The sequence below is a fragment of the Charadrius vociferus genome, unplaced genomic scaffold, assembly GCF_000708025.1.
Source record: "Charadrius vociferus isolate BGI_N301 unplaced genomic scaffold, ASM70802v2 scaffold104, whole genome shotgun sequence".
NCBI classification, from domain to species: Eukaryota; Metazoa; Chordata; class Aves; order Charadriiformes; family Charadriidae; genus Charadrius; species Charadrius vociferus.
This window is the reverse complement of record NW_009648255.1, coordinates 38,848-65,975: the sequence shown is the minus strand read 5'-3', so window position 1 is coordinate 65,975 and position 27,128 is coordinate 38,848. Positions and strand designations below refer to the sequence as shown.

General features: G+C 38.4%; 1 protein-coding gene across 1 annotated transcript; it reads left to right on the top strand.

Moving 5' to 3' along the window:
- The first annotated feature begins 122 nt into the window (after nt 1-122).
- HLTF (helicase-like transcription factor) lies at nt 123-27,118 on the top strand. Its single transcript, XM_009884463.1, has 23 exons — nt 123-223; nt 1,123-1,333; nt 1,904-2,070; nt 2,521-2,654; nt 3,636-3,733; nt 4,199-4,273; nt 4,480-4,671; nt 4,802-4,897; nt 5,929-5,977; nt 7,963-8,050; nt 8,762-8,841; nt 10,004-10,101; nt 11,432-11,575; nt 12,282-12,420; nt 13,186-13,321; nt 13,624-13,803; nt 14,252-14,376; nt 15,609-15,787; nt 19,558-19,686; nt 21,103-21,215; nt 21,512-21,692; nt 26,222-26,302; nt 26,966-27,118. The coding sequence occupies exons 1-23, from the start codon at nt 123-125 to the stop codon at nt 27,116-27,118; spliced, it is 2,949 nt and encodes a 982-aa protein (XP_009882765.1).
- The last annotated feature ends 10 nt before the right edge of the window (nt 27,119-27,128 follow it).

Below are 27,128 nucleotides of genomic sequence, written 5' to 3'. Positions count from 1 at the left end.
GAGCGACCTAGAAACTTGGCACCTCCGCCTCCCGGTTCCCGTCGCTGCCGGCGCTGGGTGCCAAGGCCGATCGCACGGCTGGGGCGTTCGGGCAGGGCTCCTCTCAGCAGGGCAGCGGCAAAATGGCGGCCGGTCAGCTCCCGCTGGCCCGGCCGCTGGGAGCTCGCAGCAAAGCCTGTCAGGCCGCGTTCGTTCTGTCAGAAAACGGGGTGCCGATTATGCTGTAGCTTTAGATATCATTTGCAAAAGAAACCAAAGTTTATTATGCCAACCTCTGAATAATTAGTGTATGGAACCTAATTACTTTAATTGGCAATACTCTTAATTTAATCCAGCACCACAGTGGGATAGTTCTGGGCTCTACCGAAGGTCCTGATTATTATGTATCTGTTGAAACTCATATTGAGATTTTATTCTGTATTACTTGATTAAAACAACTGTTAGTATGTCAGTCTTCTCTGCACTGTGCATTAAACGTGCTGCCAGAGCTGGTCCCATCTCCTGGCGTGCCACAGCGCCGGTTACTGCTGCGTCCCTGCCTAACGGGAACCGGGCTGGCCCAGACACGTGGTGTAATTACCCGGGTCAGGGTGGAGTAGCTGATTATCTCTAAAGCCCATTATAGAGTAGCAATAGTAGATGTCAAGGTGTGACAATTTTTGTGGATACAGGCATGAAGTTAAACAGTGTTGTTTAGTTACAAATGGGTTTTTGTCTTAGATGAGAAAAATCAGTGTTAGGAAAGTACATGGAAATTTTGCTGTGCCAGGTATAATTAGAGATGTAACTAAATCTGGAGAATTCTTAATGTTGTTGACAATCCTGTGAGGGAAGGTAGGGTAGAATGCGCAAATACCATAGTTCAGTCAGTTAGGTTGTCAGCTCTTTATTGTAATTGGCTTAAACTAATTTATTGGGGATTAAAAAATGACAGACAAAGTTTTGTCCTAATATGAAACTTTTTTTTTTTTAAAGTTTCCAGGTAAACGTCTGAATAAAGTTGTAAAACTGGGGTTTATAGGTAGCCTTATGTAAAGGGGTAAAACACATTACAAGGAAATGATAATTCTATTATTAATTTTGAAGTCATTGTCCCATATCGCACACTTTGTCTTTCTGCAGAGATTCTGCAAGAGGATGGTCTCAACATAACATCTGCAGAGGAGTGAGAAAGTATTCCCGTTTTTTATCTTCTGACTTTTACTCCAGTCTTGGATTAGAAGACTTCCTCTCTGTAGGTGACACTTCTGGAACAGAGGAGGATACAGACTCAGCTGTCTTATATGGGACTTTGAGAGGAAGTGTTGTTGGATTACGGTATTACACGGGGATTGTAAGTGCATGAGTGATTACAAAGCAGAAGAAAAAGTTTTTGTTAGCTTTGGAAAAAATACGTTTAATTACATTTCAAAAATTCCTAGAACTTTTGACCAAGTATAATTTTAATAGATTTTTTTTTTCCTAACTTGCTGTATTCGGCATTCTTTGTGGGAAGTCCGTAATCTAAAACTTTTAATACAAAATCTAGTTAAGGTAGCAAGCTTTCAAATCTGGTTTAGGTACTTGGTAGCTCTGCTCACCCGCATAAAGGAAATAAAAGTGATAGAAAACAAGAAATTAAATAGGTCTTTGAAATGTTTGCACGGACAAGAAGGGATGTTTATTCCCTTGCAAAATATGCTAATGGTTGAAGGTAACTCTTGCTCTTAGGAATGCTTTTGAAATTGCTGACATTTATCAGGTAGCTCTTCTGTAATGCTTTTGGTGTTTTCAATAAGTAGTATGTTATTAGACTGAACAGAATGCTATACTAAATTGAGCTTCACGGTATTTAGGTAAATGTATATTAGATACTTCTGCAAATAATTTGCAAATAAATGAATGTGTTTGTTTGCTGTGTTAGGTTAATAACAATGAAATGGTTGCACTTCAGAGGGAGCCCAATAATCCTTATGATAAAAATGCAGTGAAAGTAAATAATGTGAACGGAGACCAGGTAGGCCATATAAAAAAAGAATTAGCAGCAGCATTGGCAGGCATTTTGGACAACAAACTGGCATTAATTGAAGGGTAAGTGAGAAGATTATTCTTTTGGTTCTGTGAATATAAATAATGGATTTTTTTTTTTTATTGCTACACTAGCAAATTCTGAAAACTACTTGTAATCGTTCTCTTTTGACAGAAGTGGCAGCTCTTGGTAATAAGATTAAAGCTGCATGTTTTCAGACTCTTTATTCTTCTGTTGAGCTCCTTGCATACAGTTCATTCTTTCTCACTTATGATAAATGTAGAGACACTAGTGAGAGCAAATTCCTTAAAGACTCTTAAATTAACTGCACGTGATGGTTTGTCTAAAAGGTTTGTGCTGTGTGAGTACTAGCACTTATCTGGAATGTTCCGTGTTTTGATGAAAATAAACACTTTAGAGTACCTCTTGCTGAAGAAATACCAAGGGTTATTCTAAAAATTTGAACAGTTACAAGATTACCGCTGTGGGGTTTTTTCCTGCTTTTTTATCAGGGTTGTCCCTTATGGAGCAAAAAATGCCTTTACCATGCCTGTTCAAATGAGCTTTTGGGGAAGGGAAGAGAACAAAGAAGCAGTGCTAGATCAGCTAAAAAGGCACGGATTTAAATTGGCTCCTCCTCTGAAAGGTAAGCCTTGAAGTTTTGGGTTTTTTTCCTTGTTAAAATACTCAGATTGAACTTGCCACTGGTTGGAAGAAATTCTTAAGGGCTTAATCCTTGTCCTAGTCTTGTCATTCACAAAATTTATATTTTAACTTACTTAGGGAATAATGCAGAGTCCTTGGCTATTAATTTTAAACTTCATAGGAAGTATACTTTTGTGTCCTGCCTTTCATGGTACCTGCCAGCAATTGGAGATGCATTTGAGCAATCTCAGAAATATACTTGATTCCGTAAGTTCCTTAAAAATCCATAATGATCCCTGCATTTCTCTGCATTCGAGAAAAAGATTGTTTTAAGAAATGGGTTAGACCCTTTCATAGGTTGAGGGTTTCAGGGATAGTGCTGCTTTTTAGCAGAGTGCTAGGATGTGAATCTTATTAATGAGGTGTGAGCAAATAGAGATGAGATGTCTGAACAAATAAGCCTAGCAGACCTGATGCTTTGCAGATCCAGCCTTGCACAAAAAGCACCTGTGCTCCTGGAACTAGGCTTTGTGGAAGCAGCGGTAGTCAGGAGCACAGATGCACGCAGAAATAAACACTTGGTGAGGGATATACATGTAGCAGGATTTCATTTTCTATCATATAGGTTCTGTTGCACATAGTTAATGTAAAAAGAGTTTGAAGTAAACGTTTTGTGGTTTTAGTCATCATACTGTTATCAAGTTGAATTTCATGTTACACAACAATTTCTAAGAAACACAGTTGCCATCTCAAAAGATCCCAACCCATAGTTCATTGCCTGTGAGTCTTACAAAGCTTTGTGGAAAGCCTTTGTGGCTCGTTGAAAGTAGAGGATAAATTTGGGCTAAAAGACATATAGTGAAAGATGTTGTCTTATAGCCCGCAATCTGATCAGCGTGGTTACTCATGTGCCAGTGAAGGTTGAGATTGGGAAGTCATTATAATGTTGTGTTTCAAATACTATCTTTTTAATGGCAAGTAGGTTCAGAATGTGGTTTTGGATCAAAGTGGATTTCTGGGAGAGCTGGTCCAAGTTACAGCGCTCCGATTCATGCTGCTGTGCAGTTGACAACTGAACAGGTTTGCATTTCATACTTAAAGCGCCTAGAAGTTGGAATTTTAACAGTGGGGACCTTTAACTTTGTCATTAATGAAACAGTGCTTGTGAAAAGGAAGTCTGTTGTTGTTCTCAAATGAAAATATAATCAGACTTCCAGACTTTATCTTCAGATTTGGCCCAGGGTGATAGGTGAAGGGTTGGGTGGTGGTTTGTTTTGGGTTTTGCTTTTTGTTTGCTCTTTCAAATTAGAATGAAGTAATTACTTTAGTGAGTGTTATACAAGGATGCAAATGTATTTATCCATCCCTTCTCAAGCTCTTGCTTGTATTGGCATGTGTTTGTCCAGCATATCAGGTCTAAAGTGGTAGACCTATATACACTGATGACCATATGACAGGTAATTGTAATTTAAAAGAGTAATTGGTTATTTATAGAGGTTATAATTGCAATAATTTTAATTGCCATTTTTGTGTTCATTTATGCAGCTTAAAAGTGAATTTGACAAATTGTTTGAGGATCTGAAGGAAGACGATAAAAGTTGTGAAATGGAAGGAGCAGAGGTATTTCGTAAGCTAGAAATTGTTTTCTATAATAATATAAATACTCAAACATCTACATTTATCTTTGTTTTCTGGAGACAGGAGATGCTTGAATCAGAAACAAATTTAGTAGATATAAAGGACTTAATAAAAAAAATGTTTCTTCCGAAAATGGAATGTCATATTTGATATGTGAATAGTGTATAATGTATCTCTCTAATTTGCAGGCTGTTGGCACACTCTTGCTTCCCCATCAGAAGCAGGCCTTAGCTTGGATGGTTTCACGTGAGAACAGTGATGATTTGCCACCATTTTGGGAAGAGAGAAGTGACTTCTATTACAATGTACTCACAAATTTTGCAGAAAAGCAGCGACCCAAAAATGTTCTTGGAGGAATACTGGCTGATGACATGGGACTGGTAATAATACTTAACAAGCTTGATATATATTTTTTTTTTTTAATGCAGAACACGTGCATCTTTCTTGTTTGATTGGTCATTTGGTCTGTTTTAATCTGTGGAAAATATGATGTTCTTTTCTGTTATGCAGGGTAAAACACTTACTACTATTGCATTGATTCTCACAAATTTTCAAGATGGCAAGCCTCTTCCTGTTGAAAAGATCACAAGTGACAAGTGTTATGAGGTGAGATAAAAGAAAAATATTGTTTATCAGAGTTAATATAGCAGTTAATGAAAAACTTATGTGCCAAGTAACTTTCTGTGTGGTGAACTTTGTATACAATTTGTAGAAAAAGTTACTTGAGCACATCAAGTAAGAGGAAGAATAGGGTAGATTAGTTGAAGGTGGGTGGACTGTGTTATTTCAGAGCATATAATTGAGCTGTAGACTGTGTTATCTTAGGAGTGTATGCTTAAGTATGTTCCAAGGAAGACTTCATGAAGGCATAAACATTTTCACTGTTAAGTTTTATAAATTCTTAAGTTTCTTGTAGATTTCCCCTGTAGGCAAGTTGTGACTGCAGAAATAGAAGTGTGGGTGTTTTTTTTTTTTTTTTTTCCTTGGGGTGTGCACGCATAGTTCCCATGTGGTTTGGAGGAAATGCCTGAAACAGCCACAATAGCAAGCAGAGAGTCTTTCTATAAAGTACGTAAATAAATAAATAAATCTTGGTTTCTATTTTTGCCAAATACTTGAAGAGATGAGGGGAAACTACAGTTAGTGAACTAACAGTAATGTGCAAACTCTTCTTAGGTAGTGTAGTTCAAGTGCTTTTTGCTTTTGTTATGATACAGTTTTCAAGACAATGAAATAAATTAAATGCTAGGATTAGGTGATTTATTATGGAATATTCCCTGGCAGTATTAAGGGTGGGGTATTTGTTTCATTTTACCATACTTGTCTAAATTTAACAAAATAATTCTTTGTGGTTGACCTCAGAATGTTAACTGGGAAATGTTATTAGTGTGTTTTCTCTCTAGGGCAGCTACATAGACTGAGTTTCTCTCTGCCTGTCTACAGTTTCATTGAACTCTTTATGTGGCTACTAGGAAAAAAAAAAAGTATAGCTTTTTCAGTGACTGACTGACTTACCATTGAGCAAGTCTTTCATGTTTCAGAACAGTAACTAATCCCTGGTCAGATTAGTACAATAATGTTATTGGCATTTTTTCCAGTTGCTACATTAAAGAATAAAAGTTTCCATTCCTCAATAGGAGTCTGGTACTAACAGCATGAACAGCGTTGGACGCAGACTATGTGAAGGTGACAGCAAATTATAAAAAGTCCAGTAATATTTGCATGATAATTAATGTTTTTACCTGGAGTACTCTTAGTCTGTGGTCACTGCTAGTCTTCACAAACTCTTTACAAGCTACATATCTCAGAAGTATTTAAAACATTCCATTAAAGAAGTTTCAGTTGACATATATGAGAAGATCAAGTGCCTTGTGAGAAAGTTGCACTCGATCAGGAAAGTTATCACATCCAGGAAATGGATTCTGGATCCCTTTTGCTTTCCTTTTTTCTTCCTTTTGGATAAAACAGGAGCACTTATGCATCGGTTAGAATCTTGTTTGTTTAAACAGTGAACATTAGTAGTTAAATTGTAATTAGCTTCTGTTTTAAGTCACTTTTTTTAAAAAATATTTGTAAGTAACGAGCAAGTGACAAGTATGTAGAAGGACTTTTATCATGCCTGTAGTTTTCAAGTTGTATCAGGAGAATTTGTAGATGTATGTGAGAGACACTGGAACAAATTGCCCTGAGAAGCTGTGGCTGCCCCATCCCTGGAGGTGTTCAAGGCCAGGTTGGACGGGGCTTGGAGCAACCTGGGCTGGTGGGAGGTGTCCCTGCCCAGGGCAGGAGGTGGCACTGTATGGTCGTCAAGGTCTCTTCCAACCTAAACCATTCTGTGACTCTATGAAAAAATATACTTACTGTTAGTATGTTTTGTAACTCATCATGCTCTTGAAAATGACCGAAGAAATGTATGGGGTTAAAGTTTTGCAGTAACTGTCCCTTTCTGTCCTCCCATGCAAGGAATTCTCATATGTCTGGTCTAACTGATAGCAGAAGAGAAGTGAAAGGGACAGATAGAGAGAACACATTATTATGAACTGTCTCTGGTGAAAGTTTTTTTTATCAGTACTCTGGAGGGGAGAAAATGCAGACTTTCATGGCGGTCAGTATAAGTGTCACCAGAAAATCAGAACCTTTACCAAAGCTGAAATGCCTAGCAGCATCCAGGATTTTTTTTTTTTTCCCCCCAGAGTATCAAGCATTTTAACAAGATACTATTTACAGCACTCAGGGGAGAGCCTGTTTCTGTTATCATTTAATCTGAAAAAGTGATGGTAATGTCTTATCAAACCTTTACTTCTCCAGCACCATTTCTCATTCTATTGTACATTAAATCGATACAGATTTCTTGAGTCTTTGCAAGTTTTGCCATCTTCAGGATTGTTTTAAACTCTTTTTTTGTATTTAAAAAAATAATCTTTACTGGAGTTTGAGTCTGGAATTCAAGCATGAATTTTTTTATCTGAGTTATAGCAAAACTTTCTGCAGGCACTTTTGATTTCAGTTTTGATATAAACTCTGTACTAATGCGTGTTTTTTTTTTTTTTGCATTTGCTTCTGATTAAGCTGTTATTGGCAGAGAGCTGAAGTGATATTTTGCTCACTACCTGATATAAGACCTTAAAAAAACAAAACAAACCAAACCCCTAAACAAAAAAACCCAAACAACTAAACAAAACACACACCCCCCCGTTATCCCCCCAACCCCTGCCCATGCACATCTGTGGTGTTGCCACATTTTTTTCTATTAATATTTCTGTTATTCACTTAGGTTTGGCCAATGTAGAAATCATTAATTAGTAAGGTTTGGCCCATAAGAAACCTTTACCGTTTAGCATTATTTAAAACTTCTTAATAGAACTTTACCCTTACTTTTAACAGTACAATGCTGACATTTGGTTTTTCCTCTTTTTTTGGCAGTTGGTTTTTGATCACCTGGAAACTCAGTACATGTTTTATGACTTTGTAAATATTTGGCATTGTTTTAAGAGTATTTTTATTTTTCATTTGTGATCACAGTTATCAGTAATACTCGTCCCATGCAGAACTGAGGTTGTTTTATAGGAAGTTTGTACTTGTTCTTGATCAAGTTATGCTAAAGTTGGTTTGATAACCAAGCTGAAGACTATGTGTATTTTTCATAAATACTAATTTCTTCTTTAATGAAGACTCTAGCAATGTGATGGTTCCTGGTGTTTCTAACATAAAAAAGTTTGAAACTACTCCGTTGAAATACGCAAGTTGTCTTCCAAAAAGGTAGGTAGCTGGAATAATCTTTTTTGTTATGTTGGCTACATAGATTTTGAGTGAAAATAAAGTGGTACTTGGTTATGGTTAACCTTAGCCTAAAACTCTTTCTGTTCCTGCTCCTTCTTCGCCTTTCAGTCTGCTATACTTCTGCGTACATTTATCATGTGTTCTGTATCTGTGTTGTATTTTGGAATAAATTAAAAAAGCATTAACTCATTCTACATGGCTTGCGCGACTGCATGCTTGGATGTCTCCTTCAATAGTAAAGGGGTCTAATAATGTCAGTTTGTGGCATCTAAAAAAAACTGGCTCTGAAGTAATCTTTCTACTAGTATCAGTTGGGTTTCTAAGGGGTTGAGAAATACTTTGCAGTCATGCTTCTGACAGAGGGACAGCTTTGAGATGATGAAGTTGCGAAGTTCACTAGTGTGTTTGAACTTTCCCACCACACTAGCCTCTTCCTATAATTGGTGTGAACCTAAGTAATAATCTATACCAAGTTTTATGAGCATCATTCACCCTGCAGCTTTGTGTTCTGCTTTGTGTTCTTTGCTGTCCCTTTTTCTAACCCTTCTAAAGAGAAAACTTTCAAATCACAGTGGTATCTTACTTGCATGTCAAGTTAATTTGCTTTATTCTCTTGAGACTTGATGTGTGAATTCAAGCAGTAGTAGAGTTGGGTTTTGGTTTTTTTCTTTCTTAATGATGATATCTTAGAGATAAAGCCAAGAAACCGAGATATTCAGGAAGCAGTGACTTGGGAGAGTCTGAAGAAGGGTTGCTGCAGCAAACAGAAAGTAAGTTGCTAGGAATTTTTTTTTAATTGGTTACTGCGACACCTGGTGTCTTCCTTTCTGAAACCAAACTGAAAAAGATTTATAATTAACTGGAAAATGAATTAACTAAACTACTTGGGTTATTTTGAGGTTTTTTTATTCAACCAAAACTTTAAGCAGAAAATTTTAGTAACTGCTGAATGGGAAAGCAATGTTTTAGTCCTAAGTTGCCTTAGCTGAATGAGTGGTGGTGTAGGAAGCAATGAGCAGGGTCAGGCAGTTGGTGAAAAACAGAATTGCTAAGATTTTTAGAATTTGACATAGACTTGTCAGCGCACTAGGGTTGTAAAAACAAATTAAAAAAATTAAATCCATCTTTTGTGGTAAATACCTGAAATGTGATCATGAAGAGGCAAGAACGTGTCATTTGTTGAACTAAGTATCTTGCATGGAAGAAAAGGGGTACAGGTACTCTGGAGTAAGCAGTTAAGTTTAAAGTACTTAAAGTGAAACCTGTGCTAAACTTTTTTTTTTTTTCAATGACTGGTAAACTGCATTCCTCCGAGGATTCCTAAGCTGAAATAGATGTATAAGATAGTATATTTCTGCACATATGCCTGTTGGAGTTCAAGGAGCATCTGCGTCATGCTCTTAGCCATATGATTTAGTTCTAGGTAGCCCTGCAAGGAGCAGGGAGTTGGACTCAATGATCCGTATGGGTTCCTTCCAACTTGAGATATTCTACATTATTGTATTGGAGACAAGTAATTTGGTTAACAGGTCTGACTTTTATGAAATGTGTCATAAAAATAAATGCATGCGTATGTTCTGCATGGTGTGAAACATTTATGTTTGTCTGGCCTTTCACAGCAACTCCCTGTGTTATCCAAGACGATAGAGGCTTTGCATCTGCTCTTCAGCCTTCATCTACTTGTTTAAAAAGACAAACAAAGAGAAAAGGTAATGAGGGGATAAACAGATAATATTAATTTCTGAGTTTTTTGAAGCTGAAGTATTATACGTATTTGACTCAATAAATTACTTAAATGTCTTTGTAAATGGCTTTGGTGCTGTTCAGGTGAAGAAATTTAGAAAGGACTTCAGGGAACCATAAGATTCTTGAACTTCTGCTTTGCTTTGAAGTGCACCGTTATGCCACTAAACATGGCTTCTGTTTTCTCAGGTACCGCTAGCGTTCAATCAGCTGAGAAGTACTACTCTGATGTTGGCCCCAGAGCAACACTGATTGTATGTCCACTGTCTGTCCTAAGCAACTGGATTGTAAGTGCTAAGCTGTTAATGCATAAATGTGATGTCTATTCATTATGATGCTGTAGAAATAGTACTCTCTGTAGTCTCTCATGCTAGTAAAAGGCCATGGTTTTTCTTTTTTATGAAATAGCTGCTTTCACGAGGGAGGCTTATTTGATAGAAATTCTAAAAACTGGAGTAGTATTGGAATGGGAGTGCAGTTCCATGAGTAGTGAGCTCACTGCTATCAGAAAGTGAGCTCGCTTTCCATTCCCTGCTTTTGACTAGGCAGATTCACTTTGGCATTTCTGGAACTTGTGTGATTTAATTCTTTAAACCAGATGAGGAAGGTGGAGGAGACAGGTCCTCTTTCTGGCATGCTCATAATAAAATGTTATTGTACTTTATTGATAATGCATGTGACATTTCATTTACTAGAGGTATTCAGTAATTTGACGATCATGTTGGTGATTAGTGGGAGTAGGTCTGCTAGGGTGAGCAGGCTGAAGGGCCCTTCCAGCTCTGTCTCTGCATTGGCCACGTTTTTTTGCTTTCGTGACACTTTGAATACAAATATTAAGGGGATATCTAATTTTCAAGCTAGGTTTTATTTGGAAGTTTTTGCTGTCTGTGGTTAGAACCACAGGAAACAATTTACTCTTAGACTGTAGGTAAAACATTAAAATCATATAATTGGGAAACATCAAATATTGGGGGGGGGGTAGGGGTGGGGGGAAGTACTGTTTTTGTCAATTGGAAACCAAAAAAAAAGAAAACTGGTGAGTCTGGTGCTTCAAAAATCAAATTGTTGATTTTTATTGGCTGTCGAGATTACCGTATACTGAGTGCTTCACAGAACAAACATAGGGAGTATAAACACTGGTTGTAAAATGAATACTTTGGTAATTGTGCTGTCATTTATGTTGTAACTTATATGGTTAAACCAGTAAGGGGAAGAAGCTGTAAAGGAACAGTGAAAGGAGAAACAGAGAAGACGAAGGTAAAAAGTGAAAAAGAACATAAAAGCTCTTCCACTACAGTTTGGGAGGAACAGTGGATTTTGAAGTGCGTATACCATGAGGATGTGAATTTATACTGTGCAAGAAGTAGAACTAGAGTTATCAGAATGTGATACAGTGTCACTAATGACTGAGGTGACTACTTCTGGTCCCTCTTCTCACCTGAGTGGGAAGGTAAAAAGAGACCCAAATTCAAATTGTTTTTGTTATATAAGTGGATGTCGGAAGTCACAGAGCCAGAGGAAGTGGTTTTTAGTTAAGGCAACTTAGAAGAATTGTATTCTAACAGTCATAGAGTCACACAGTATCTTTTGGATGACTTCTGGCCACTTTTCTTTCAGGACCAGTTTGAACAACATATCCGCCAAGATTTTCATGTAAGTATTTACGTTTATTATGGTTCTGACCGGAGCAAGGACCCATCAGTTCTTTCGGAACAAGACATTGTATTGACAACATACAACATCTTAGCTACTGATTATGGAGTAAGTAAATGAGGAAAAAGTCTTCTTTGAAGATCCCTTACTGTTCAAAACTCCCAGTGTTTGCGCTAATGATGGCAGTATATTCAAGTGCTATTCTGGTAGGCAGTTAGAAGGTCATAGCTGTAGTTTTGCTTTACATACATGGGTTCGCTGTGGTAGCAAAGGGAGTTTTTTATTGATTGCTCCTGTAGAGGAAAATTGTTTGACTGCAGTTATGACAGCTTAAGGAAGAGACTTTTTAAGGATAGAAAAGGATGGTAAGTATGTAAATCTCCCCAAATCTCAGTGGCACGAGTGTCCCATTTCTGCCTTCCCTTACCAAATTCAAAGAATACGGAGCATATAAAAACATCATTTCATAGTTCTTGTTGCTCATGGGCTGCGACCAGGTAGTTCATTGCATGAGATGTATCTGTAGAGTGATGTTTTCATAGAAATTCCAGCCATTTTAAAAGCCTGAGGATTACATCTTTAAATATAATATAAACTTTTAATTTGCTCTCTGATCCATTTTCCATATCTCTGTGTCTTTGAAGCCTTTTTTTTTTTCAGGCTTAGCTTATTTTTGCTGTAGCTCATTCTTCATATTCAAGTATGAGAAGACTGGTAATATTTTCCAGGATTGTTAAATTAATAGCCTGTTTAGTCCAAATTGAAAAAATGTATTTTAATTTGAATCAAAATAAAAAAAATTACTGTGTTTCAGATCAGAGGCGACAGCCCTTTACACAAAGTCAAGTGGCTGAGAATTGTGTTGGATGAGGGGCACACGATACGAAATCCAAATGCTCAGCAAACTAAAGCTGCCTTAAATCTGGAGGGACACAGAAGATGGGTACTTACAGGTAAAATATTTAATAGCAGAGGAAATGCAATGCAGATCATCTTAGTACAACTTGGTGTTTCCACTTTGGCTTTTTCTGGGAGATGGTTAATGTCTGTCTGTCAGATTCATTTGAAATGTTTTTAAACTTGTCTTTGAGCAGTGACTTAGGTGTGTCTTCATTTAGTTGCTTTTGATTTTGTTTGCTTGGTTTTGTGGCTTGGTTGGGTTGTTTTAGTTTTTGTTTCTATTCAGTTTGTAGACACAAATTTTTAAAATAGCTTTTGATACACAGGTTTGATGGAAGTGCAAGTAAAAAGAGACCTATTTATGACCTACAAGTTATGTCTGGTTAGGAGCTCACCCTCTTATGTACTTATCTGAACTTCAGTGGCTTTTTGGAATGTAATAGTCATCCTAAAAACTGCCAGGGACCATTCAGGCATATGATCGTTAAATGTAATTTAAAGAAGATCATGATGTAACCATTGCTGGTGAAGCTGAAATGGAAAAAGATTAGCATCCAAGTTTTTCTGGGACTGGGAGCTGCAGTTTTCTCACTCTTGCATGTTTACGTGGTTTGTAATATTTTAATTTTTTATTTTTAATTTTTAATTTTTTAAAATAGTATGTATTACCCTTAATGACATGTCAACCTAGGTATAAGAGACCATGTCCATGATGCATAGTTTGGAGAAAGCATAGAATTTTCATTTTGACTAAACGTTTGTATTTTTTAGTTTCTTTGAGGTTTTACAATCTGTCTTTTGTTTATTTTTCTGTTTAGGCACTCCTATTCAGAATTCTGTAAAGGATTTGTGGTCTCTTATTTCCTTCTTAAAACTGAAACCTTTTACTGATCGAGAGTGGTGGCACAGAACAATTCAACGTCCAGTCACAATGGGATCTCCAGGAGGACTTGGGTATGAAGTGTTCCCAAAGAGTTTGTGAATGAGTATGACTGGCAGTGCTTGGGCAACGTGACAAATTAGTGTTTCATGTTTAAAACTGAAATTGTGTCATCGGTTCTTATTTCAATTTTGTAGTTCAAATTAATAAACATTAAATGATTCAAATTATTTAATATTTCAGATTGATGAATTATATTGTACTACTGCGCTTGGATTTTGTACAGAACATGTATTTATGCAGTAAAATGAAGGAAAAAAGCAAACAACAAATCAACCTCAGCTGGGTAATATGTTGTCTATATATGTATTTTTAGGCGTTTACAGTCTCTGATTAGGATTATTACCCTTAGAAGAACTAAAACAAGTAAAGTTAAAGGAAAACCCATTTTGGAGTTACCAGAGCGTAAAGTATTTATTCAGTATGTTACGTTTACAGAGGAAGAGAGACAAATCTATCAGTTTGTGAAGAAGGAGGGCAAAGCTGCTATTAGCAGGTAAGTAGAAGTTTTTCTTAATCCTGAAGGTTGACATTTGATATCACAAACTTTTGTGTTGTGATTGTTAGCTCTAGTAGCCAAGTGTGTCAGTTTGTATGCCATAAGCTAATAATTGCAAACTAGCATAGCGTCTGTTCAGTTCTGAAGAGCAAAGTAGAGACTATCGCAGAACTATATACTAGAAGTTCCGTCTTGCGAGAAACAGAAAGGAATACCAGATATGTAGAGAATGGCCTTAAAATTTTTGTCACCACGTGTCAGCGTTTCTTCTAGTAGAACACGCTACTGGTAGCATTTTGTACCTTCTTTCAGAAGAGGATTTGAGAAAATATGTTCAAACAGGAAAGTGAAAAATGAGAACATCATTCTAACGCTGTTCTTGATCACTTGTTATCTGTTACTTCAGGCTGTAGCATTTCACAGCAATGATAAAACTCTTGTTCAGATTTTTCAGTGAAGGGACTGTGCTAGCTCACTATGCTGATGTCCTTGGTGTCCTGCTCAGATTGAGGCAGCTTTGTTGTCATCGTCGTCTTTGTATAAATACATCTTCCTCCAGTTTTTCGGCTGGTGAGTGAATGCTTTTAGTTCCTGTGTTTCTAAAAACAGGACTTGCACTTCGTATTCAAGAACAGAAACACATCTGTGCTTTTACCAAGCTTTCTAGCTTCAGTCTTCCTCTTTTCAGCTTGGATTATTGAACTTTTAGCTTTGTTACCTTTCTATTTTTTCATACCATAATATGTTTGAATACATTTGAGAAGTGGGTACTTGAGCACATACTCAAATATGAATGAAAGCAATGATGTATGAGTAGTTACGAAGGCTAGAAGCAGGAGTTAATAAGCTTTGACAGCCCATACAGAAATGACTGCAGAGGGCTTAATGCACAATGCTTGTTAAAAAGCAGTGTATCTGTTGTAATAATTTACAGAAGTGCTTTTACAGCAAATTTTTTTCTTTGCCTCGGGAGAGAAGATGTAGAGGAGCTTTGGGGAATGACTTGTAGATTGGTAGCCATGTCAGCAGAACCATTGCCTCTTCAGCAGAATAGGAAACTGTTGACTTTGTTACAGCTGTAAGGAAGCGTGAACACAGAGGACTGAAAGGAGTGAAATTTTATTTCTGACAAGCCAGAGCTGTACAGCTGTGTAGTGTTAAAAATCTTGCGCATTTATTTCAGAAGAAAGTATAGTCTGTTTGAAATAGTCTAAATTTGAGAATTTGATTTTGAAAAATCCTATTTTGAGATGCTGTTGGTATAGGTGTGATTTTTCAGGAAACTGAAAGGCCAATGAGAGATTGTCAGAACCTTTTTTAAGAAGGTTGTCGCTTATCTTCCTGAAAAATACAGAATGGAGAAATGATTGGATAATTTTTCAATAACTATTTAGAAATAAATTAGTAACTAGTAAGTATGATTTGATTTTCTTTACTTAAAAAATAAAGCAATCTTAACTATAAATAGTGTCATCTCCATAGTATTGTTACTACTTGAACAGCTGCCATATAAAAATTGCTTGTTCCCATTAGGCATTGTGTCACACATGTACTTATCACTGAGCATGCAGTTAAGGTTCTTTGGATTCTAATTACCACTTTTCAAATCAAGATTGCTCTTAATGTCGTTTGAAATAGTCAGAATTTTCTGCAATATTTGGCAGCTTGTGTTTTTATACATTGTAGGCTATATCCTCATTGTGTATAATTGCATTTTGATCAATGGAACTGTGTTGATGCCTGCCAGATCAGTGTTTCCTGTGTGGTAATCTCTGGTTTCAGGTACCTTTCTGTATTTGCAGATAATAAAACTACTGAAGAACTGCATGAGGCTTTAGTGAATAAAATGAAGTTGGTTCTGAGCTCTGGTTCAGATGAAGAATGTGCAGTTTGCTTGGAATCACTGACTCTTCCTGTAATAACACGCTGTGCACATGTGTTTTGTAAGCCATGTATTTTTGAAGTCATCAGAAGTGAGCAGGTTGGTTGTTCTATGGTTACAGTTAATTGTAATAGCTGTTCAAACGCAATGAACTGGTATCACCAGAAGGCCATCTAGCCACCCACATCCTGGTCTGCGTCCCCAGCAGCCTGGCCAGCAGGGCGCGGGAGGGGATTCTGCCCCTCTGCTGCTCTCTGGGGAGACCCCTCTGCAGTGCTGCCTCCAGCTCGGGGGGTCCCAACAGCAGAAGGACATAGAGCTGTTGGAGCAGGGCCAGAGGAGGCCCTGGAGATTCTGGGAGGGCTGGAGCCCCTCTGCTGGGAGGACAGGCTGGGAGAGTTGGGGGGGTTCAGCCTGGAGAAAGGAAGGCTCCGGGGAAACATTAGAGCCCCTTCCAGTCCCTAAAGGGGCTCTAGGAGAGCTGGGGAGGGACTCTGGATCAGGGAGGGGGGAGCCATGGGACGAGGGGGAAGGGTTCGACACTGAAGGAGGGGGAGATTTAGATGAGATATGAGGAAGAAATTCTTTGCTGTGAGTGTGGTGAGCTCCTGGCGCAGGTTGCCCAGAGAAGCTGTGGCTGCCCCATGCCTGGAGGTGTTCAAGGCCAGGTTGGACAAGGCTTGGAGCAACCTGGGCTGGGGGGAGGTGTCCCTCCCCAGGGCAGGGGGGTGGAACTAGATGGTCTTTAAGGTCCCTTTCAACCCGAAACATTATGTAACTCTATGATTATAAAAACTCTTGGCCTGACACCAAACTGTGGAGAGAGTAGCTGTCAAACTGAACAGTGTTAAGATTCGTCGGTATTTTCAAAGACCTTTTTCCCTCTTTCTCACCTTACTTTGTCCCTAGGGTAAAAGAGATTGCATCCAGTGCAGCATTTTATACCTTCCTATGGCTGGATGCCTCTTCACTGCTTGTATGTGTTATTATGCAGATACATGTAGCTGTGCTTAAAAGAGACCAAAGCTGTGTATTGGAATTTGTTGAACTAAAATCATGTCTACTCTTCCTATTCTAGCTGATAACCTTCTACAGTGAAATAGCTGCCTTGCTAGAGGGCCATCTTTATGGCCCTTCTCTGGACTCTCTCCAGAATAATCTTATGGATGAGTGTCTTTTGCTTTTTTGAAAAACATAGTTGTTTGGGGTTTTTTTTGTGCACTTCTAAGCTATGCTTTTCCTTCTTGTTTGCCCTTTCCCTTCTAGGGCAATCTGATAGTGTGGTCATCTCACCATCTGTGTCCAGTGCTGCTGCCCTTCCTCTCTGGAATTGTTATGCCACAGTAGAGCTGCAAGTGCCAGGCTAAATCTAGGTGGTGTTCTTTATAGAAGGCAGCAGGGGACTAATTAGTCCCTGCTTGTGCATGATCAGTCAACATAATAAGAGAAAGGTAGGAAGTGTTGTTGGTGTGGCACGTAGGCTGACTGTTTCATTGCCAGACATGCAAGGTTCTGATGCAGATATCCCAGTCAAAGAGTTTCTGAGCATTTTGAGAGAAACTAGTGATGTGACATTATTCTCTGAGGAAAGAGCACTTGCAGGGGCCTTTTTCCAGCGCAGAGGTTCTTGATGTGTTTGTAGCAGTTGGTGCCCCTGCTTAACCTTCAGGTATATTTAGGCATGCAGAGAAATAAATCAGGTTATAAAGCGATGGAACCTGTATTACTTGACTGTACAGTCAAGTTATTTACTGTGCTTTGCCTAGAAAGGACCTTGGAATCTGCAGAGGCAGGGCTTTGTCCAATCCAACATTGTTCCATAGATTGCTTAACAGCGGTGGGTGTAGATTGTGCTCTTTTGAAGTTGAACTATCGTGAGTTTATAAAGCAGAGAGTGAGTAAGCCTTTCTTACATTCAGAATGATTCCTGATTTAAATCAGTTCCCAAGAAGTTTTTGCAGCTTCCAGCCAAACACTGACAGATATCTACATTCCAGGGTCAGGAAGTTCACTGATTCCACATGATGGGTCTTAGCGCTGCATCTCAGTTGGGTAGATCCTGTGCCTGAATGGCTACAATGCAATTCTCTTCTAGTAAATAGCTCAGGAAATACTTTACTTCCCACCTTAAAACCAAAGCAAACCAACAAACATCTACCTCCTCCCCCAAAACAGCTTGGGGTCAAACAGGATTCTTCCAGGTAAGATGCCTGTGGTTTCCATTATTAATACAAATGAGAGCTTTTAAGCCATCAGGGAGGAATGGGATGTGAAGCTGCCAACACAAAATATCAGAGTGAATAGTGTGTCCTTACATTGTATTGCAAACTTGGAGTGCCTTTTATCTTTCTAATGTTTACCTAAAAGTATTTACTGAAATTGGAAAAACTTCTTAGTAGTTAACAGCTTGAGAGTTAACACCACCTTCCTTTCAGTCTTTCCTTGAGGCTAGCTTCAAAGTTGTGCAAGTAAAGATCCTATGCAGAAGTCCCAATAAAGCTATAAAATCCGTACAATATTCTAGTGTCTTTGTGTAGTAACTACATTCTTGTAAAAGCTTGCCAGATACGCATTAAAACACTTTTTTTTCTTCTAGTTGTTGATTGTGAGACACTTTGTCACTTTCCTATGCATTCACTGCAAGTCTTTCCTATCTGTGGTAGCATGGTTAGCTGTATTTTGGGTTTTCTGTTGCTTTTAATTACAGTACAGTAAATTGGAGAAGGGATGCAGAAAGATGTGAGCCTTTTATTGGAAAAAAAATCATCTTTATGAGCACTGTCAGGATTATTTTTGCTCAAACCCTTTTCAGATACATTAGAATTCATTTGTTTAGCCTCATCATTGGAGGATTTTTGGACTGCTGCCAAATCAGGGGTGGTTCATTTGTAACTACCTTTTTCGGAGACTGTTATTTCAGATGCATTTGTGTTAAGATTCTGTCCCTTGAAAGGATATCTGTATTGCTGCAGTCAGTTCATGTACACAGACTATGACTGCCATCCTCTTTAATTGGCTTGGAGGTTCATTCCAGATTAGCAGCCCCCAGTATTCATCTGCTTTGTGAGGTCTGCTTTGCAGCCTGTCTAAAGATGCCTTGGTTTTGTGGCCAGATTGCTGTATAAACCGAGGTAGCTAATTTTAAAGCGTTGCTCTGTTAGCCAAAAGTTTTTCATGTTTGTCGTTTTTGCTTCACAAAGCTGTGTGTTTGTATAGTGCACGCAGTCTTTTGTTAAATTTTGTGAGTAGTCCTATGGACGGACTATTGTATAAAATTCTAAACTTTGCCTTACCTAGAGTATGCTTCAGAGAAAAAAACCTTTTGGTGTTAAATTATGTCTCATTTCTCATGTCTGTTGGGGAAGAGAAGATACCCTGTGTCTGGCCCTGACAAAGCATATTTCATCAGACTGCTATTATTTCTGTGCAGGCTTTGAAGGAAAAGGGTAAAAGGTCATTCTTTGTTTGTAACTAAGAAAGATCTTGTCTTTGAAAGACAGTTTATTTTTCTGGTATTTTAAATAGTCTTCTCCCCATAGCACAAATATTTGCTTGCTTTTAAATCTTGAGCTGGTTATTTCAAGTATAAATATGCTTAGGAAGAAGACCACTTTTAAGGAAGGCTGAGCATTTTTAAAACATGTAGCACTTATGACGCCTTATGTTCTCACAAATAAAATATTTTGATTGTTATGTTAGAAATGACAAAGCAGTGTGTTACAAGAATGAATGTACTCCTTGTCTATTTTTTGTATGGACACCTATGTAGTAATTTCGTAAAAGGTGCTTTGTAAAGGTAATCTTTAGTAGTCACTATAAATAATTTTATCTAATACGTTTCTTATAATGTTATTTGGGCTTCTTCGTAGCCAAATGCCAAATGCCCTCTCTGTAGGAACGAGCTTCGAGTAGAGCACTTGGTGGAATGTCCCCTAGAAGAGGAAATAGACTCCAGTAATGGAAAGAAATCTGATCAGCAGTGGATATCCAGTTCAAAGGTACATTCCATTGTGTTTTACTTGGCTTTTGTTACGGTTTTGTAGAGCGCTGTGTAGAACTTTTACGTAAATATGCTGAACGTATTTTACATATGCATAACACAATGAAAATTATTATTTAAAAATCTGCACAGCATGTTTAGCCAGCATAGTAAAATCTCATCACAAAAAAATTTTGCAGCAGGGAAACAAGACAGAAGGAGCACCAGTTGTAATTTGATGCTGGTCATTATGCAGTACACAGATGTGTATTAATTGAATAAAACTTGGTAAAAGAGCTGTTGCTTTCTCTGTTGTTTCTATTTCTGAAGATAGAGTCATTCTATAACCACTGAAACTATTCAGCTCTTAGTTTACTTTTGGAAACTAAAAATCTAAAATCCTTCTTTCTTAAAACTTGTCTAAAGAATATATACTCTGTTCTACAGAGGAAAACTAAATGGGCATCATATGTTCAATATAACACTTGTCAGATAAACTAGTGAGGTGTTTTTATTTTACTTTGCAGACCTGATTCTGAAGGTCTGTCACCTCGTTTTTTGCCTCACCTTCGTTGTGCATTCACTGCCAGAAATTAAATCTTCCTGCCTGTACTTTGATACTTGTACTGTACTGCCTGTACTTGTGCTTGTTTTGAGATTGCTTTTCCAAAACATGAAATTTTTAATTTTAATTTGTAATGAAGTTATTGTTCTTTCAAAAGTTGGTTATAAATTTATTCCCTAAAAATGACTCTCTGGAGACCTATGAACTAATTTAGGACATAGTGCTCTAGAATGAATTAAAATATTTTCAAGTGTTTGTTTTTTTGTTTTTTCTTTTTTTTTTAACCTGGTGCAGTTGCTTGCTTTCTTTAGCTCGTGATTCTTGGCCTCATCATAGCTAAACCTTAAATGAGAAAACTGGCAATGTTTTTCTGCCTCAGATCCAATTCCTTGCTCCTTTTGTTCTCGTATTGCTTCCAAGAGTGCTTCTGGTGCCTCCTTATCCTCTGTCATACCTAGCCATGGGTCTTGTGTAGCTCATTTGCCTGGATATTCCCGAGGGAAGCCTTTCTCACTTCTTGAGTACAGCTGCAGTAGAGCACTTGCTTGTGCTGTTCAGAGTCCCGCTACTCTGTTCTTTTTTTCCATATGCCCTGGAGGTAGGGGAATTGTTGACTCCTGGCAGTGGGAAGTATGTCTGGAAAACAGGTTCCTGAATCCGTTTCCCCAGTTTGTGACCATTAAAAGTGCTCAACCCTTAGTTTCCTTTGGAAACAAAAAGAAACCCTGCCCCCACAATTTAAGATTAGTTGGTTTAAAAGGTATTACTGAACAGTGGTTTCTCAATTGTTCAAGTAGTTTATCAAAGCACCTGTAGGAGTGGAATCTAACCAAGTGAGAATAAGCTGCATAAGTCTTCATTTGATTTCAGATAAATGCTCTCATGCATGCTTTGATAGAACTGCGGAGGGATAATCCAACTGCTAAATGTCTGGTTGTTTCTCAGTTCACAACTTTCCTGTCACTGATAGAAAATCCCTTGAAGTAAGTAGAACTACCGTAATTTTTAATAAACACAGGCTTTTATGGTGTTTTAGAAAGATCTCTCAAAGAATACGGCATCCTTTTGATTTTTAGAACTTCAAAAGAGAAACAGATTACTTAAACACATTGTTCAGTGGAATAGAGCCATGAATCTCATTCTTATTTTTAATGTATCACCTGTTAAATGCAGAATTTTAAATATGCTTTTCAAAGTAGAGGTCCGGATTTCAATGTATTTATTCCCTGTTGTCACAGACTATGGATTGTTAAATTGAACATTTTTACTTTCTCTTCAGAGAATCAGGGTTTGCCTTTACTCGTTTGGATGGGTCAATGGCACAGAAGAAAAGAGTAGAAGCAATTCAGTGTTTCCAAAGCAGCCAAGCAGGATCCCCAACTGTAATGCTTTTGTCTCTGAAAGCAGGTGGAGTTGGATTAAATCTGACAGCAGCTTCCCGAGTGTTTTTAATGGATCCTGTGAGTAATGGGTTGTTCATAATGATCTGGCTTAATCTAGGTGAAGCTCCTTTTTGGTGTTTTCGTAAGAGGTAGGAGAGCCCCCTCTGAGAATGATCAACACTGATGAGTATCTGTTAAAGGGCAAATAAGGCTTTTCTTCATTTGTTTCCCTGTCATGTTTTTGTTTTAACACAGTATTTTTGTGTTGTCCATTTATTTACTGTGAATGGAAAGCATGCTAGTAGTACTGGTAACAAAGTGGAGTGTAGCATTTGATAGCTGTTCCTTCTTTATTTCTTTCTCTTTTCTTTTTGATGCTTTTGAATGTGATTTTTCTGTTTATTCTGTTTAATAACTTTGAAAGCCATGAAGTGGAATTTCAGGAACAGTATATTTTTTTCTGAATGTTAATGCAGTGCTTCTCTACTCTAGTCTCTCTGTTATTTTTGTGAATTTATTTATTTATAAAGACTTTAGTCTGAGGTTACTTTTTGTGGTTGTAGGAGACTGAGAAAGACGGTGATATCTAAATCTAAGAAGTTTTTTTCCTTTCTTTAAAGCATTCAGGAATGCAAAATTATTTGTAAGGAATAAAAATGTAAATTACATTTATTGATAGCAAAACGGTATTCCTAACAGAATTGGTTCATGTGTTGTTGTGTCATTGTACAAAATAGAAGTTTTTCTATTCACTTGCCCCTTCCTCACTATTTACTTCTCTGCTCTGACGTCCTAGTTTTTTGGCAGTTGGAAACTGAGACAAATTCTACAGTTTGTGCACTTCAAAACAAAGCCAAAGTAAATGAAAATAATAGTGTAGCTTTGGACTTGGGCCTTTGGTAACTCCAATAGTAAAGAAAAAGTACTAGCTTGGACATCAGGTTAGTGATAACAACAGCATGAAGACAAAAGCTATTTACTTAATAAGCTAAAGGAATTAAATATGAGTGAGAGTATGGAAAAGTTGCCTTGGAAAAAGGTTTTTCATGAACTGCAGTACATCTTCGTAAGTATTGTTTCTGTATGTGGTGCATTGAATAGTTCACCACCACCTAGTCCAACTGTCCTTTTTTCCTTTTTTAACCAATTCTCTGAATAAGAGATTGTGGAAAGTCCAAGAGAATTTTCATTTTCTGTAAAGGTAGTTAATAAGGTATAACACATACATCGTCCTGGGGGCAAGAAGCATTGTTAACAGAGTCATCTACAGTTTATAGTTATATATCACAAACCAGCGCCAAATATAATTGCATCCCTTATACACCATTGAATGACTTCTCGTCCTGCAGGTAGCCATCCCAAGTGGCAGTGGTTGACTGCTTGTATTTTATGAAGGGGCAGTGGGGCCACATGATCCTTTATAATCTCACTTTTGAATGTTCAGTGCCGAATGAGATTCAGTCATGCATTAGCATTCCTTGAAGTGAATTAGCAGCAATAATAGGATTTAAGAAGCAGAAAGACCTCTGGAGCCAATGGAGTAACCAGTTTTTCTACTCAAATTCTGTGAATGTGTTGTAGAATGGTAGCTTAGAGGTCTGCATTCTTTCTCTGAGAGGTGTTATACCACAAGGGAGGAGCATTTATTCAACCATAGACTACTTTCTTCCCCCCTCTTTTTTAATTATTTGTTTGTTTAAAAACAATCAAATCTGCAGAATTCTCACCTCTAGGAAGAAATACGAACCTTTAATGTTGTGCGTATCACAAGTATACAGATGTTTTTCTGAGGTTCAAGTTTCCCCATAGTTTTGCCTATAAAATACAGTATCCTTTGTATATGATACTGCAGAAAGACATGGAGGTATTGCAGTTCAGTTTTCATTTGCTGGGCTGATGAGGGAAGAAGAGTGAGAGTAGTACACTTCAGTCCTCCTCGACTACAGCAAAGATAGAACGCAACATGCTTGTGCATGTTTGTGCTAGATCTTTCCTCAAGACAGCATCTTGTTTGTACAGTCAGATTAGTGTTAGAACAGTTTACCATACATAGCTTGCCAGGAATGTTCATCTTGCAGCGACAGATACATAATAGAATCACAGAATGGTTTGGTTTGAAAGGGACCTTAAAGCTCATCCAATGCCACCCCCTGCCCTGGGCAGGGACACGTCCCACCAGTTGCTCCAAGCCCCGTCCAACCTGGCCTTGAACACCTCCAGGGATGGGGCAGCCACAGCTTCTCTGGGCAGCCTGCCCCAGGGGATCACCACCCGCACAGGAAAGAATTTCTTCCTTACATATAATCTAACTCTGCCCTCTTTCAGTTTAAAGCCATTACTCCTTGTCCTACCACTACATGCCCTTGTAAAAAGTCCCTCTCCAGCTTTCTTGTAGGACCCCTTTAGGTACTGGAAGGGGCTGTGAGGTCACTGATCTCAATCTGGACACTGAGCCATTGACCATTACCCTCTGGATATGATCATCCAACCAATTCCTCATCCACTGAACATTCCACCCATCAAATCCATATATCTCCAATACAGAGAGAAAGATACTGTGGGGGACTGTGTTAAAGGCCTTAGAGAAGTCCAGATAGACGACATCCATAGCTCTTCCCTTGTCTGCTGATGTAGTCACTCCATCATAGAAGGCCACTAGGCTGGACAGGCAGGACTTGCCCTTGGTGAAGCCATGCTGGCTGTCTTGAATCAGCTCCCCGTCCTCCATGTGCCTTTGCATAGCTTTTGGGAGGATCTGTTTCATGATCTTCCCAGGCACAGAGGTGAGGATGACAGGTTGCTAGTTGCCAGGGTCCTGCTTTTTACCCTTTTTAAAAATGGATGCAATGTTTCCCCTTTTCCAGTCACCAGGGTCTTCACCTGACTGCCATGGCTTGGCAACTACATCAGCTTATTCCCTCGGGACTCTGGGATGCATCTCATCAGGTCCCACAGACTTCTGTACATTCAGGTTCTTCAGGTGGTCATGAACCTGATCTTCTCTCATAGTGGGAGGCACTTTGTTCCCCAGTCCCTGCCTTGCGGTCCATCCACTGGAGAGGTGTGGGGAGAGAGGGGGCCAGTGAAGACTAAGGCAAAAAGTTGTTGTGTCCCTCAGCCTTGTCCTTATCCATTGTTTTCGGTTTGCCAGTTTTGCTTATCAGGGGGATACGCTTTCTTTGGCCTTTCTTTTCTGGTTGACGTACCTGTAGAAGCTTTCTCGTTATGTCCCTTGCCAAGTTCAGCTCCAGCTGTGCCTTGGCCTTCCTGACCCCATCCCTACACAACCGGGCAGCACCCCTATACTCTTCCCAGGATACCTGTCCTTGCATCCACTGCCTGTGCGTTTCCTTCTTGCCCTTTAGTTTCACCAGCAGGTCTCGACTCAGCCATGCTGGTCCCTTGCCTTCCTTTCCTGATTTCTTACACCTGGGGATCGAGAGCTCTTGTGCTCTATGGAAGGCGTCCTTAAAGATCTGCCAGCTCTGTTCTGCTCCCTTGTCCCTGAGGGTGGTTTCCCGGGGGGGCTATTGACTGACTCCTGGAAGAGCTGGAATTTTGCTTTCCTAAAATTCAGGGTCCTGACTTTACTGTTCCCCTGACCCGTATCCCTTAGGGCTGCAAACTCCACCAGTGTGTGATCCTGCAGCCCAGGCTGCCTCCAGTCTTGACATCACAGATTAGCTCACTTGCATTGGTGACCATCAGGTCCAGTATTGCATCCCACTTAACAGTTATGGTTTCAGTAATGGCACTTGTTTGGCTTTTATCTTGCAGCTTGATGTCTGAAGTGAGTTTAGGCATCAGAGGTTCTTAGAGTCTACAATGATTTTTTTGTGCTAGCCTAGCGCTATTTTTTCCCCCTTTCTATAGAAAGGGGTCATTTAGAAGAGTTCTTAGATAACTTCCAGTATGCGAGTGACATGGCAAGGTGAGCCCATTGCATGAGACTTGCTTATCACAAACAACACGATTACATTTTAGGTAGATTTAAATATCTATTCTGTGAGAATTAGTACTGCTATACCTTTAGACAGAAGAAACCTGCTGCAAAAATGCAGAGTGCAGACTTGGCATCTCACAAATCCTTATATTTAGTGTTATACCCTAAGCACAAGTAGGAACAGCTACACTACCATTTTATGTTCAGCAAGTTTCTCGTTTACCTAACTTAGTGATTATTGCATATAATAATGGAAGTATACATGGGATTTCTTAACAGGCAGGGGACTTAGTCTACTGATGAATAGCTGCCTGTGTTCAGCTGGTTTAGATTTTCCTATCAGGAAAAGGGTACTGAGGCAGTTAGTATATGCAGTGTTTACTTCAGAATTAAAATGCTAATGAGATTGTTTTGATGTCCCCTAGATTCCTGAAAAACTTAGTTTTTACCTGATGTTCCTGCTTGTTATGAATATGTAACCAGAGGTTCTCAAAGCTTGCTTTATAGCGCAATAGTTACAGAGTGAGACATTACGTTGGGAGTAATCAGCAAGCAGTATTTGTTCAAGAGCCGCTGGTACAATAACTTCTTTGTGATTCCATGTGCATCTTACTATGTATTTTGAAGGGAAGTTATTTAACTTGTTCCTTGCTGCTACTGATAGGCTTGGAATCCCGCTGCAGAAGACCAGTGTTTTGACAGGTGTCACAGGCTGGGTCAGAAGCATAACGTTGTTATTACTAAGGTGAGTTGAGAGTTCACCTTTTTGAAGGGTTTTCTGGTTATGAATAAATAAACTGTTTTCCTAAAAGCTTTGCTATATTTTTAAAAGAATTGTGACAACATATGTCTTTGAAGTGTGGGTTTTCGATTATAAGATTGTATTAAATGTAACCTGTTTCCCATGAAATAAGAATTTTAGAAATTAGATGTCTTTGCTGAGGGTAGTATTGCTGTTGCCCAGTCTGGCTATTGCAATTTATATTCTTGAAGGTATGTAGAATGCTTTTGCTTTTGTCATGGTAGCTTGTTTAGCTGCGGAAGAGCAGCTGGTCTGTCTCATTAATATCCAGTCACAAAAATACTACTTGGGAAATTGTAGACAGGCTGTCTTATATTATAAGTAGTAAAGAAGAGATATAGATACTCTTCCAGTAAGTGTGTAATAAAAAAAAAAAAAAAAAAAAAAAAAAAAAAACCATCACCTTTTCCTCCAACTGCTTTATAACCCCTCCCCCTTGTGTTTTATTTACAAAGTAATAACAAAATAATGTAGCTGTGCTTTAGGGTACTCAGATTTTTCACTTATTTTTTCCAAAGTACCTAAATTTCTCAATCTAAACTTTTAATAAAAAACAAACAAACAAAAAAACCCACCTTCATTTCAGTGGGGCTTTTTTTCTTCCAGTTCATTGTGAAGGATTCGGTGGAAGAAAATATGCTGAAAATTCAGAACAAGAAGAGGGAACTTGCAGCAGGAGCTTTTGCTACCAAAAAGCCTTCAGCAAGTGAAGCAAAACAAACCAAAATTAATGAAATCAAGGCTCTAATTGATTTATAGTTTGAAACTG